Genomic DNA, 14,506 nt, shown 5'->3' with positions numbered 1-14,506 from the left:
ATTTGCTTCCACTGTGATGACATGTCTTTGTCAGAGAGCAGGACAGAGTAGTTCTTCTGACTGTGCCATGTTTAACGTTTTTGTTGTGAAGGACATAAGAAGTATGAAACCATTGCCAATAACCCGTTCTCTATGGCATAAAAACTTTACATTACCATTTTCTTGCTCATATAACATGTCAGAATAAACGTATGTGAGGCTGAGGAAAGCAATCATTTGCCGACATCATTTTTTTTCTCTCGCCATGAAGCAATTCTGGGCAACAGATCAATTTCTTTGAGCACAATAAGTTTTTTTTCCCCTACCACATCAGTCACCTTGAAATTTATTCAATATTAAAAAAAAATGTTTGACCCAGGCAATACAATTTCAGCCCAAGAATTGTACTCACCCAAGAGAGCAAGTCGTCTCCTATCTGATCAATTACTGAGGACTCATTTCTCTTCCGAACGGCTGCCATTTGCTCCAGTATTGAAACTGAAATTCAGAGGAGAGGCACCCATGGACAATCAGTGTGTGTATAGCATGTGAGGATACTGCATTGCATGTATTGAGTGTTTTTACTGTTTCTTAAATTTTCATGCATATATAATTATTTTTGATTAAGTTCAGTGTGTGTGTGTGTGTCTCTACCATGCAGCTGCAGAATCTCCTCCAAGTTGGTGAAGATGTTCTTGATGTCAGCAGGAGGGAGGATGCCCTCTTTGGAAAGCTTCTGGTAGAAGACGTGGTCCAAAACTCTCAGCATCCGCACGTGTGCACGCTCCGTGTAGAACAGCTCTGCGGACAAAATGCGAGATGATAACTCAAGACGGCAGATCATCTACACAGCACGACATGACTTACGTTTGACAGGGACTTGGGTCGGATCCCAGTAAATGCTCTGATGTATGTCTCTCCCTCTCCTCCCCTCTACTCAGTATGTGCTATATCACAAGTAGTACTTTAAATCACCCACATTGTGAACTTCAGAAATTCTTAGATGAATAGAAATGGAGCTTAAATGTTATGTTCTCACCATTGATAACTTCCTGTCTCTTGATCTCATGAGGCCGGAGACCTGCGAGGACTTCTTGTCCCACCAGCTGTTGCCAGTTTGGGGGGTCATGCTCAGAGTCTGTTCCCTGGTCGTCCTCACTCTGTACATCAGCTGCACCCAGTCCCTCAAGCCTACAGCGAGACAAAAGGTTAGCTCTTCATCTGGCTCATAACCGATTTATTTTTAATTCGATTTTATATCTTAACGACCACGTATCCTTACCTTCTTATTGCCTTTGGTGTTCCCTCATGGGCTCTACAAAAACATTAACAGAAAAAAAAAAATCAATGTTGGACATAAATATTCTCTATGTGAGGAAGCAGATGTGACTGTAATGGCACCTTTCACTTTCTCTGTCGTCCTCTTGCAGTTGGTCCAGGCTGTAGAGGTCAAAGTGCGAGGCGGGGTATGGCAGCCCATCCAGAGGGTCGGACTGAAGGCCGTCACTCAGCCTGTGGGGGCCTGAGGTCGGAGTTCCACCTGAGGGACAAATAACAAATTAGAAGTCGTCACTTCCTGTGATTTTTTTTCTTCTACTTATGTTTCATTGAGTTGTTCGGTCGCTCACCTATATCAGCGTCTCGGCTTGTGTCGGAGCTGTAGGTGGTGCTGTTTGGTGATGAGGTGTTGACGGACATGGAGTGTGTGAGTTCAGAGCCCTCGCTTGATTGGCTGCCTCTTAAACGGCCAGGTTCCATGTGCTCAGTTGCACCCAATGAAGGCTGAGACAATTGTTTCTGAGGTCGGGGGCGACTATCCAAGGCTTTACCCACTGAATATAGAGAGAAGTGTCAATTAAAAAAGATTTAGAAGTAGATTCATCATTTTAGCATATGCAAAAATCTAAACTCACCTGGTCCTGCTTCAACGCGGCTGGGCCGACGCTGAGGTCCAAGGATACTGGGAAACCTGGGCTTTTTCACCTTCTCCTCTCCTTCCTTTTCTGTCTTTATGCTTTTCTGTATTTTAATAAAAAAATACAAAAGTCAAGTCAAGTGGGTCAGGGGATAAAGAGAGAGAGAGGAACCCCACAGCGCTGAGAAGGATATAAAGTACCTTGATCTTGGGGAGAAAGTTGATCCGGACCCGTTTGGACTCCAGACTGCGAGGTTCCTTGACCCTCACACCAAGGTGCTTCATGTATGTATAGATGACATACTGCATTGTAGTGCTAAATGACAACAAAGTTTCTCAATTATAACCAACAATAAAAAGTGTCCATGTTGTCTAATGTACCATATGTCATTCTCATACAATTTCTACACAAACCATCTGGGCTGTGCTGCGGCCATATGGCATTTCAAACTACACTGTTTTAATCAGTCACACTTTTGAATTATTCAGTATAAACATACTGCATAAATTACATGTTTTCTTTGAGGGACTGGCCAAGTGCTTCCTTTGTAAACTGTGGGGGATGTGGGAAGGGGCTTGGATGACACCAATATGTTGTTGTGTTCTTGGTCAAAACAATGCAAAGAACAGACTGATGGAATAATAATAATCTAATAATTTAAAATATGTTGTGACATGTTCATTATTTTAGATTACTGTGAAATAGAATGCGATGAAGCTACAGATGGTTTGAGGCGGCATGAAAGCCCTCGCAGCCTTTAAGTGCCTATCTTTAGGCCATTTATAGGTAATTTGTGAGGTCAAATGGAACAGATTTCGATGCTGTAATGTTCAACGTGACAATTTTTAGTCTAATATACATTGTTGCCGTGCCACTCATCATCCTCTGTCTGCCTTTGGCAATAGGTAACCCTTCAGAACGTGTGTCAGAAGAAAGGCTTCCTGATCGGATATAAAACGCTGCTGTAACCATGGCAATAGTTAGACCAAAATAGCTGGTAGGTGAGCATGTTACATGTTACTTGGTGTTGTTGACACTTTACAGAAATGAGCCAAGAATGCAAATGACGTTTTTCGGGCTGTCTTCTATGGGACACAGGGACACCAAAAGAAAAGGGAAAACCCAAACAAGGATAATATGGGCAGTTCAAATTATCTCCTCCATACACATTGAGAGATGCTTTTCATATCTATTAACCAAATGCATCACAAGTGAGTTTGCTTACCATTTCTCTTCCTCTGTGGTCTGAGTAGTTAATCTAAAAACAATACCAAGAAAAACAGTGTTTTAGTGGCTGTTAATAGTTAGAAACATGAGACTTCAGAGTATCTTACATTCAAGCAGCATGTGTCTTTATGCATGTACTTACAGGATATCCTCGATCTTGGTGATGATGTTTTCAGCGCACGAGCGCTCTCGTTCCAGAGTGACCCGGTCTCTGACTCGCTCTTGGTCCACTCTAATCAATTCTGCTTCGGCCACAGTAAGACCCATACTGCGCTTCTGCCTACATGTACCAACATAAAGTCAACAACGACGTGAGAACTGAACCAAATTCTCGAGTTCTGCAATGAATTAGAACCCAACACACCAGATAAACTAAAGAATTTGGAGCTGACATATTTACCTGAAATCCTCTAGGTTCTTCTGGATGTCAGGAAGCAGAGAGTCCTGCAGTGTTTGAACATGTTGTCGGTTTATTTCCTCTGGGATCAGCTCTGTTCGCCGTCGGTCTGCACACGCACACACACACACTCAAATACACTGTACACCAAGCACCGAGGGATTGTTGCATGTGCAGACTAAATAGGTGATAGACTAAGCAATACTTTCCAAACCATCAGAGCATTTGATTAGTCAGGAATGTGTATGGCTGAGTAAGTGATCTACTTACAGGGTGTATAATGAGAATGGCCACATGGTTTGATTGAGCTGACACGAGCACAAAAGGTGAGTGTAACAAATCGCCTATTCACAATGACCTGAAACACTTACCAAGATCGGAAGAGATGGATTCAGGAACAGCAACTTTCAAATTCTGTAACAAAAATGTAACCGTTTTATACTTTGAAAACAAATCGGGAAAAAAAAGAAATTAGTGAACATCCAGTACGTCAAGCAAAAAAGTTTCAAATTTTATGAAATGTCAATGTGAATGCAGATTATGAAATAAGGCACTCATGAACCTGTCATCATGTCTTCATCATCATCGTCATCATCATCATCATGTGTTGATACATATATCACTTGATCCTTACTTTCAAATTTTATAGTTCTCTGGTAAGTGCGACATTGGTGTTTAAGTTGTTGTGGAGGATATAAAGACAAAGACGAAAACAACAAAAGCAGAGACATATTGTTTTTCCTCCATAATTCACTCTACTTACTGCTCCCCGGTCAATGAAGAAGGTGTGGAGGTCCATGAACACCCGTCTGGTCTCTTTGGAGTTGGTCTGCTTGTAGAGGTCAGCATAGAGGTAGCACAGCTGAGGACAGACGATTTGGAAGTCATAAAAACAGCGACCAGTCAAATCTGTCAGGCTGCATTATAACAGGTCATTGATATGTACAAGGGTTTTTAACAAGGTGTGAACGAAGGAGGTCTTACCACAGGAGCGGGGTCAAACTGAGAGATGACGTGGTGAAGGAAGGCTGAGAGGTGGGCGGGGCGAGACTTGAGCTGCTCGATGCTGTTAAAGCTGTGACACTGGCCGTTTGTCTGAAACACATTCAGTACAACAGTTTGTTATCTTACAACAGAATCTTACTTTAACCATACCAGAAAAGTTACAAAAAAGAGTCAGGTTTTTAAGTAAATATATATAGTTTATGTCAGCTCAGTGTGACGATATTATGAAAGAGAGCGTGACAATGTTACCCTTTGGTAAAATACCTGTTCCTGGTCTGAATCAAAGTAGTCGTCCTCAGCTCCAATGATTTGTGAGACGAGGCGAGAAGAAGAGGAACTGCTGACTGTGGTGGGGGACAGAGAGTCCTGGGGACAAGACATTGATATATATTACTTATTTACTCAGAAATAAAAGTTTGGACAAGACCTGATCTGGTTCACTTGCACTAACAACCATCCACTTTTTGAGTTTTTTTTGAGTTAATTTGTACAAAGTCAAAGGGTAGAGCTACCAGGTCAGTGGTGTCCTCTGCCTCTGGGGAGTGGCAGGAGTTGAAGCTGTTCCTGGGCGTGCTCTTTGGGCTGGGGCCTGATGTGTCTCTGAGACACATACTGTCTGGAGATCCAGGCCCAAATCTGTGAGATAACTGGAGATGGGATGGAACCATTTTAGTTGTTGTACATGACCACAAACGATTTTAATGAAGAATCAATACCAATAGTAGTAGCACTAGCGTTGTCTAGACCTAAAGTGCCAAAAGCTAAGCAGGGATAATTAAAACTGATCCAATAAATTTAGCAATGTGACAGTTCATTATGAAATTCAAAGCAAAATTTAAATAAAGTTGCTTGTGGCGACAACTCACAGGAGTGCTGCTCCAGGACATGTCTGTACTGTTGTCTCCCTTAGAGGTGAGAGTGTGCTCTGACTCAAACATGCTACCATCATCTGCATCACCGCCTGGAACAGCCTCCTGAGGATTGATGTAAACACAACATTCATTACTAGTTGTGAAAAATCTGATTACATAACAACTAGATTTACAAAGTCCAGAATGAAATGTGTTTTATCGTTAACGGAAGCTAGTGAGCAAACAAACAGGCTGCAATGGGAATAATAAATACATTTTTTTGGTTTTGTGGATTTGTCGGTGTTTTAAGAGTGTAATCTACTTTAATCTAACTTTCCTTTAAAATTCAGAGGGCAGACAGATATGTTGATGCACATAACAAAAGGCTCACTGAGCGATGTATATAAAATAAGCTGTCACACAGACACAAAAGAGTGGCTTCCCACAGAGATAGCCTAATCCTTTGATAAGATTAGGATTAATGTTTGTCTGAAACGGTCCCTAAACGCTCTACACAGAATCACACAAAGACTGCTCGGATGTTGCTAGTAGATCAGTGTCCCTAGATATCCTATTCTGTGGGCTAAATTTACTAGTTAGTTAGTTGTGGGGGGGCTGTTATTTGCTTTACCTGTGTTGCCCCAGTGGCCTTGAAGAGCTGACCCTGCAGCTGAGGAATGTGTTTTTTAGCTTCCTGGATGTCTTTCAGTAGTTTGGGGGAGGGGTTCCTGCTGTACTCCTCCTTCATGGCCTAGACAGCAAGAGGAGTTTAAGGAAAACAAGGAATGAGGACCAGTAGTAATCTGCTGTGTGTACACAGTCAGACAATTGATGCACTACATATATACATGTATATACTTTAAAGAAAATGTCTAAAAATCACTGCAGGAATTGTCAGTCTTCCCAACTGTACATGTGCTGCCTGTCTTCTACCATTACACAATATTCTATTTAAAGACAGATAGGAGATGATTTTTCACTTTCAATAGCGATAAGAACAAAACATGCATTTCCAGGTTTTAGATAAAAAAGCTGTGGAATGAAGAGTGCCTTGCTTTGTTTATAACATCTACAGAGGAAAATAGTGTTGTAATAGAGAGAACACAGTGTGACAGTGATTGCTATGCTCACCTGCAGCTCCTGCTGCTCTTTCAAGAGCATCCTTTGCAAGGCATCAACCCTCTGGTTGCAGACACTGCTATTATCATCCTGCTGGGGGGGGGGGGGGGGGGGGGGGGGGGGAGTTGAAATGCAAATGGAGTAACTGTGAATTATTCAGGCAAATATTAGATCTACATAATCCAGATGCATTTGAAAATATTGAAGCATACAAATGTGCAAGAAGCGATGGGATGCAGAGAAGCCACCATAAGAATGCAATCATATTTAAAATAAAGTGGACAACATAGATAATCCCCAAGATGATGAGGAAGAAAGATGAAGAGGGAAGGGATGTTGGTGGTAATAAGTTATAGAAAGAGCACAATGGTAGAAACTGAAGTCATCAGTACCCATGGTGGTTGTGTAGAAGAGAAGCGGTCCTGAGGACTGTAGGGACGTTCGGTTGCTGGAGAGTTTGGAGAGGAAATGCTAACGCCCAGCATTTCAGATTCTGCTTCAGACAAAGGGATCTGGGCGAGCCCTGGAGGGCGCCCCAACACCGTGAGGGCCACATATGAGCCCGCTGGCAAAGGAGAACAAAGGGATGTGATTTAATTTAAGAGTGGATTTCAAATTGCCGATTTTGCTTAAGCAAAGACAGAGGAACTTACATTTGATTAGCTTCACCACTTCAATGTGGTTTGAGTGTGTAACAAGTGTCCCATTAACCTGGAAGACAGCGAGAAGTCAACAAACTCCCATTCTAGGACCAGATTTACAGGTTGACACTTCCTTCCATTTTCAGATTGAGCAGAATGAGTAGGCACTGTGACTGACCAGGAGGTGGCAGCCTATAGCCTCTGCATTGGCCTTGGACTAGAAAACAAGTGATGTTAGCACTTTAAAGACACAGAGGCAGATGAACACAATACCTTGATGATCCTGTCTCCGGTCTGAACACCTGCCCGCATAGCAGCCCCATCTGGCAAACGCAGAGGAGAAAGAGTGTTTAAACAAAACAGGAGGGGACGTGTGAAATCAGGGGAAGTGAGATCAGAGGAAAGATGCAAAGAACATGCAGTTTCGTGGCGCAGTTGTTGATATTTTTTGCACAATGACTACACCACAGGGCCTTGACAGACCAGATGTTGCAAAATGACTATTGGAGTGTTATTTTGAAAGACCATAACAGTTGTTATATTACAAGAAGGACCTGTTTCACAGCTCCACCCCAAACAAAGGGATTTAGGCATGAGACAGGTTATTATGAGATCCACGTCTGACTCTGGAGTCAGCAGCACGGAGCCAGATTGTTTTCTAAACCAAATGTAGTTTGAAGAATTCACCACATGCACATATGATGCACCTTTTGGGTCTTAAGTTTGGTTTTAGTGTTGAAATTTGAACCAGTGTCACTGAACTAAGGACATGATCTAGTCTGATCAGTCAGTCTAGGTGTTGAAGGGCCGATGTGACTGGCAACATGACTAAATTATGTCTATATGAGATTAGATATTTGGTTTCATTTGTTTCACAAAGACTTTGTTAGGCTTTGTTAGGGACCATATCCTGTCAAAGTCCCCTTTTTAAAAGACAACACAATAACTGCAGCTATTATGAAACGACTAAGGAAGAAATATAATGCACATGACTTCCCTACTCTAAGTAAGTGGAGGTGGCAGTTTTTGAGTCCCAGTTACCTCTCATATCTGAGTTCAGAGCAGACTACCATGACAGTTTTATGTCAGTGCATGAAGAAAGGAGTCCACATCTCTATTATAATGGCTTAGACCAAAGCAGGAACAAGTAGTTGTTGCAACACCATAGTTTTTCTTCTTTTTCCTCACTTTTAAGTTCAAGGCTTCACCTTACCTTCTTTGACAAGCTGCACAAACACTGGGTTGTCACCACTGACAGTGAGCCCAAAGCCATTTTCATCTTTCTGGATGATTACACATCTCTGGACCAGACCTGCAAGTGAGACAGACAGGACAGGAAAGGACAGTCTTCAAGAGGATCCGGACAACGTCACTAAAGTTATTAAGTAAAATGTATTTAACTCTGTTGAGTCTGTGCATCAACTGCAAAATATGTGAAAAATAAAACTAAAAATCACCCATGTATAACAGGAACCGTATTTTAAAGGGATTTCACATGTGAAAATAATCACATTTTGTCAAGTCAATCATAGCCAATTAACATTTCTTTTACTCTTGATTTTTCAAGTGGGTCCAAGTATAAGCTGCACAACAATTAGTTTTCACAAAGCAGTATGGGAACAGACACCAGATTTAAGTGTATTTCAAGTACAGTAAAATAATTATTGGTTTCTGCATACGTTCCCCCATTTTGTCCACCATTGCATTTCAATATATATATATAAAGAATATTTTTTCCAATTCAATTTGTGTAATTCTATCAATTTAGGATAGACATTATCTCAAAGAACCTTTAACAGTAAGTTCAAGACATGTCACCTGATAATAATAATAATGAATTAATAATGAATCAATAAGTCCTGCAAAATACTGTTGATGGTCCCAGACATATTTTGTTTGCTGTCGAACAGACCAGAAGAAGGAACGCTACTTTTCAGGTTCTTTACAAAGTGTTTCATTGTCAAGAAGAGATTAGAGCTTATCTAATGTCTGGCCCACTGACAGGATAGTGCGCACAAGAGGAAACACAATGCAAAGAATGCAACAGAAAAAAAATGTTGTCCCATGTTATCAAAAAACATGGACTGAGAAGATTTTTGTTAATCTAAGCAAGTTATCTTAAAACATCTCAAATACAAGAGACCTGGTTTTATTGATGTGTCTGAGATTCCCTGATCAGTGCAGCATCAACCAGTGAGGTCGATCGATAAGGACAGTGAGGTGGTGGGGGTTGGAAAAGTGGAAGGAACAGGAGCTAATACATGGAGAGTGGTTAGAGGGGCCAAAAGCCCCTGGCTGGGGGGAAGGGAGTAAAGAGGGGGTGAGGTAGAGCTAAGGGAGCAGGGGGAGGGGTAACAGGGAGAGGACAAGGGTGTTAAAAAAAACAGATGAAGCCATATGGGTTAAAGGGCTGGTGTGAATTTGCCTCTAGATGTTAATCCTTTGCCGTCTCCAACACTTGATGGTATTATAGAGACTTTTGGTTGGTGTTTAAAAAACAACGAGGAAAGGGAGAACTGATATGATCACCGATCAAGTTAATCCATTATAGCTAATGTATTATTGAGGGGTTTAACTGATCCATAATCAGCACCCTTTCCTGAAGCACAAGGAAATGTACTCTAGAGAATAAACTGACCTTTAGTACTGTGAGCCCCACAGTCACAGAAAGTCATTAGAAAAGCACATACAAAGGGCAAACTACTTTTCATAAATCTAAAAGTCTGAGTATTTTAAGAGCTTCAAAGGTGAAAGGCTCTTTCGTCTGTGAATTCTCTCGGTCAGAAATTGGTGCAAGACCAAACACAATAGCGATAACTGGTTCAAAGAGAAAGAACCACAAATATACTGTGTTGAATGTGACAGTAGAGCCTTATCTTAATACACTGTGTCCAAGACAGAGACGAGACTGTCGTCAGCAGAAGCTGGCATCTCTGACAGCTGCCTTAAGAATTTGTTTTGTCAATTTGCCGCTTGTGAGGCCAGGCACCCACTAGAAGCCATTTAGTAGGAAAATTCACATTATCTGACAATTTCTGTCCCAAGACCTTCTCGTGCCACTGTGGCCAACAACCGTGAAAAAATGTGAAAAAGCGTCGCAGATGATGTGAGGAGCACAAGTGCGCAGTTGAACAGGGATATAATGACGCTCTCACGCCACACGGGCGAAGAGGCTCCATAATGACCCAGCCAACATGTGGATTCTGAACACAAGTCACTAAACCCATTGTTCAGTGGGCGCTTGGCTTTACTCGAAGTCCCTGTAAGCATGCATGTATTATTCTCTGTGTGAGCTTAATTTCTTAATCACATTTAGACGACGACTTAACTGAAAGTTCACATTTATTTGGATCTGACTCAAGTGGGGGTTTATGGTTAAAAGTAAACAGTGCAACTACACCCTGATAATCCAAAATCTATCTTTTAAGTAGTACTAAGCTCAGCTGCAACGGTTTACAGTAAATGAATCACTGAATCGTGATCATTTTTCATCCATAGGTTAAGTTGGAAGTGATGTGTATAGCTGTATTTTGGCAGAAAGATGACTTGACTGAGCATAGAGATGATCAGAAGCAAATGTGTGGTTTAAATAGTTTCTATAACTTCTGAAAAATTTGAAAGCTAAATATTTTGTTACCTGGCAAAGTAGTCACTGAGCTAGTTGTACCGACCAACGATAGGTAAACAAACCAAAAAAAATCTGGTGCCTGGAAACAGAAACGTCATCAACACATAATCATGGGAACTAAAATGGGACGAGCAGCCAAACATCTAAGTTAAGTCACTCAAAAATCAACGTGTGTGAGAATGGTGGACGCCAAGTGTAAACGTAGCAGCAGTTATGTGTTTTAAAACTAAATCGTAGTCGCATGGATGTAGCCTGTGTGGCAATTTCACACCAGGGTCTGAAGCATGTATAGATGCTAGTTGCCACACCGGCCATTCCAGCAGGAGCATCTTACCACAGGACTCAGGCTTCCCCTCTGCTAGCACACTGCTGCTGCCACTCTTCTGCACCACCAGAGCTTCTGCTCACAGACCCCACCACGCAGACCCCCAGCACAGACAGCACAGCAGCAAACAAACACACATACACACGAGCACAGACAAAACAAGAACAAACACGGAAGGAAAGGAAACACAAAACAGGAAAGAGAAAATCATGAAGGAGAAACAATCATGGGAGAAGAAAAATTAAATGAACAAATAAGTAGTTAAATTAAACACAATGGCTGGGTCAGGCAGGAGTGCAGACACTATAAATGAAAACTTACTTGGCATAGTTGAAAGTGCCCTTTGTAAAATACCTCCACTCTCATAGATGTCACTCTTCATGACTTCAATATAAATCCCACATTAAAAAATAAGGATTGTAAGTGGTTTAAGGGCAGTTTTTAGACAAAGCGATAAAAAAATGCACCAGAATGTTATATATCATCATAAAAACCACGCCTTTATATTTGAGCTCTGGTAAAATCCATTTGCAATGAATTTTGGCATGCTGAATATGCAGCTGGTGCCACTGCAGTTATATCAGTGCAATCTCTTGCTTCGTTTTAAGAAGATGACGCTAAAGAAACAAAACAAATGTATAACTCATAACAGTGGGTTCTTGGTGCAATTATTATTATATTAGCCTAAATTGTTTTAAAAAATGTTGAGTATATTTTCGGCTAAATGACTTCAGACAATCCATTCATTTTGAAACATGAATCTCAGTTTTTAACTAGAGCCCGACCGATGTCAGTTGGCAGATAGTATCAGCTGATAAGAGCCTTTCACAGACACATCTGTATCTGTGTTCATATCTGCTAATGTGTCAATATAATACACTTTTTTATTTTTAGAGAATAAACAATGCAGAAAACATGTGTATTTATGTTAACATAAATTTAACATTCGTTTTAACATCCATTTCCAGAATATCTGACTATTCCTGCCCACCCCTAATAAACCCATCCAGCAAATTATGACAGAAAAGGCATCCAGGAAATGATTCATGCAACTAGCAGATAACTAGAAAGAGACCAACAGAAATATTGACTAACATCATGCAGGCATGCAAAAGGTCACAACATACATTTTAACATGAAACATGTCTATAAATAATAACCTAATGGGGAGATAAATATGTAGGTCTCGATGTAGTAAAACATCCTTTTGTTATCTATGGCTACTGTGCACTTTGTTTAACCCCTACATCGTTCTTAACATTGGTACAACAAACAGACAGTGCATGTCTTGTGTAACCACTGAGAGACCAGTCTCCTCTATGTTCTGTTGAATCATACAGAGATAAGTCACCATGTGGTGCAGGGGATTTTTTTTTTTTGTTATGAAAACAGACACCATATCTCAAATCGAGCTGCCCTGATTGCTGGTGAGAGTGTCGACCTATCAAACTAGTCTGCTTCTGAACCCGACCCTTAACAATCTCACGCTGCAATAAAATTGCAAACTGGAGTGCATAACAGGCTTTGTGGCTTTGTGTGCCCTTCAAGTATGTATTGAGACCACCCAATTATTTTGAGCCGTCAAAACCCACAGAGCACTGATTTATGGAAGAACCATTCGAACACTTAACATGCAGCTGCAGATTTTAAGGTTCTGTGATCAAAACGATCAAAAGTTGACATATTCTGCAGTATAATGCAGCTCTGACTCAGTAAAGTCATATGATAACGTCCAGAGTTGAAGCAAAATAAATAAAAAATGGATTCAAAAAAACCCAACAAAACTAAATAAGATGTTAGGCTCCATTGACAAGACCCAAACTATTATCTCAGATCAGACCACACAAGTAAAAATGTATATACACAAAGCATGACGGAGACAGGCAGAGACCTTTCACCATCCCAGCATGTCGTTTCCAAACCATCATGAGCACAATGTATAAGACGGCTTTTGTGTGTGTTAGAGAGTGAGTAAGAGCACATGAAATGAATGAGCAAGAGAGGCAGAAACATATGAGGCAGTCAGAAAAGGCGATGCATTCAGCAATAGATGGGCAGGATGAGAAAACAGCAGAGTATATGACAGAGGAAAACGGACAGGGTGAATTGAAAAAAAAGAACATGAATATAAGCATGAAAGCAGGAAGTTACCTGTAGGGTCAAACTCATTGGAGGGAAGTGAGGTCTTGTCACTTTTGGGTTTCTTGTCTGGGGGATGGTCTTTACTGAGAATGCTGCTGGTTCTAGAGAGAGGAACGCCCATGAGAAAAAGTGTAATCCCGCCACAAACAAGTAAAAAGTTTGCATTTATTTTACATTTATGTACTTTACTATATGCAACACTGTAGTCTTTTGTACATAACATTTTTTTGTAATGTCATTGTAAAGCATTCATCTTGCTCTACTACTACTGTGCACTGTATATGCACAAGCTGCAGGCAAGTGAATATTCAGGAGGAATTACAGCTCCAAACAGAACCAACAATTGTTCGCTTCGGCATTGAGAATAGTGTAGCAAGAGGACCTCTGAGTGTATGAATCATGCTGAGTGTGTCTACTGTATAATGTGACAGCCAGGGAGGATGTGGAGCCGCTCCGCTGAGTGCCCGGAGAGCAAGGCCGGGGAAAGGACGCTCCTCAGAGGAGGTGCCACAAGGCCAGACTCCAGCTTGAACCTCGGGAGGCTATGTATGGCTGTCTCTGCCTATACCGGCCCCAACTGTGAAAGGCCACTGTTCTGTTCACAGTGAAAGGCAGTGATGGGCCGCCTTTAGAAGAGGGACCCCTTTGTCAGTCACTCTGTGTGTGTGTGTGTGTGTGTGTGTGTGTGTGTGTGTGTGTGTGTGTGTGTGTGTGTGTGTGTGTACATGAGTGAGGGGGTAGGGTGTAGGCTATGTTTGGTTCAAACTCTGAGGACTTCTGTGTTGCAGCTCTCCAGGCCTAGTAAAACCTGCCTCATTTCCCTGATCTGGAGCTCTGTGTGCAAACCCCTGGTGTGTGTGTGTGTGTGTGTGTGTGTGTGTGTGTGTGTGTTTGTGTGTGTGTGTGTGTGTGTGTTGCCACAGGATTACCTACCTACCAATAAGCATTTATGAGAAAATAGAAATTCTTACCTGTTTGCTTTCTTGGGAAACCTGCAATATGAAAAGGGAATGACCATCAGTATCGCATGTGAATTACATGTCACACTACCATTGACGGTTTATGCCTATATGGAGGGTGAAAAACACGGAGCCTAGCTGACGGCTTCCCCCGAGACCCACATTATGGTTAACATGATAATCCTGATCAAAAACCAGAGTTCTTCAGCTGCGGATTAAAGCCTTTTCCAGGTCAAATGTCCTCAGATCTCAGCAATTTGTGCCACGATTTAGTTCCTCACAGACATCACGACTTGTGTAATAATCATCGTAATCAC

At 41.4% G+C, this 14,506-nt stretch overlaps 1 protein-coding gene across 8 annotated transcripts in view; it reads right to left on the bottom strand.

Annotated features, from left to right (window-relative positions):
- arhgef12a (Rho guanine nucleotide exchange factor (GEF) 12a) overlaps window positions 1-14,506 on the bottom strand; it is a 35,368-nt gene that overhangs the window by 6,406 nt on the left and 14,456 nt on the right. For 2 of the 8 annotated variants that reach the window (XM_035622326.2, XM_035622323.2), the window contains exons 2-27: window positions 14,202-14,222; window positions 13,240-13,331; window positions 11,098-11,163; window positions 8,349-8,447; window positions 7,409-7,458; window positions 7,148-7,205; window positions 6,887-7,059; window positions 6,507-6,584; window positions 6,007-6,126; window positions 5,391-5,498; window positions 5,037-5,171; window positions 4,789-4,890; window positions 4,504-4,614; window positions 4,283-4,381; window positions 3,891-3,933; window positions 3,523-3,628; window positions 3,265-3,402; window positions 3,121-3,153; window positions 2,096-2,210; window positions 1,893-1,998; window positions 1,608-1,811; window positions 1,381-1,519; window positions 1,262-1,294; window positions 1,019-1,170; window positions 634-780; window positions 392-477 (exon numbers count right to left, since the gene is read on the bottom strand). In XM_035622326.2, coding sequence (XP_035478219.1) covers window positions 392-477; window positions 634-780; window positions 1,019-1,170; window positions 1,262-1,294; window positions 1,381-1,519; window positions 1,608-1,811; window positions 1,893-1,998; window positions 2,096-2,210; window positions 3,121-3,153; window positions 3,265-3,402; window positions 3,523-3,628; window positions 3,891-3,933; window positions 4,283-4,381; window positions 4,504-4,614; window positions 4,789-4,890; window positions 5,037-5,171; window positions 5,391-5,498; window positions 6,007-6,126; window positions 6,507-6,584; window positions 6,887-7,059; window positions 7,148-7,205; window positions 7,409-7,458; window positions 8,349-8,447; window positions 11,098-11,163; window positions 13,240-13,331; window positions 14,202-14,222 — 2,614 coding nt within the window. Of the gene's footprint in view, window positions 1-391; window positions 478-633; window positions 781-1,018; window positions 1,171-1,261; window positions 1,295-1,380; window positions 1,520-1,607; window positions 1,812-1,892; window positions 1,999-2,095; window positions 2,211-3,120; window positions 3,154-3,264; window positions 3,403-3,522; window positions 3,629-3,890; window positions 3,934-4,282; window positions 4,382-4,503; window positions 4,615-4,788; window positions 4,891-5,036; window positions 5,172-5,390; window positions 5,499-6,006; window positions 6,127-6,506; window positions 6,588-6,886; window positions 7,060-7,147; window positions 7,206-7,408; window positions 7,459-8,348; window positions 8,448-11,097; window positions 11,164-13,239; window positions 13,332-14,201; window positions 14,223-14,506 lie in introns of all 8 variants that reach the window. The other 6 variants (XM_035622324.2, XM_035622322.2, XM_035622330.2 and 3 more) reach the window with 5 other exon arrangements.

The sequence above is a fragment of the Scophthalmus maximus genome, chromosome 11, assembly GCF_022379125.1.
Source record: "Scophthalmus maximus strain ysfricsl-2021 chromosome 11, ASM2237912v1, whole genome shotgun sequence".
In the NCBI taxonomy this organism is placed as follows: Eukaryota; Metazoa; Chordata; class Actinopteri; order Pleuronectiformes; family Scophthalmidae; genus Scophthalmus; species Scophthalmus maximus.
This window is presented reverse-complemented; position numbering and strand designations above follow the sequence as displayed.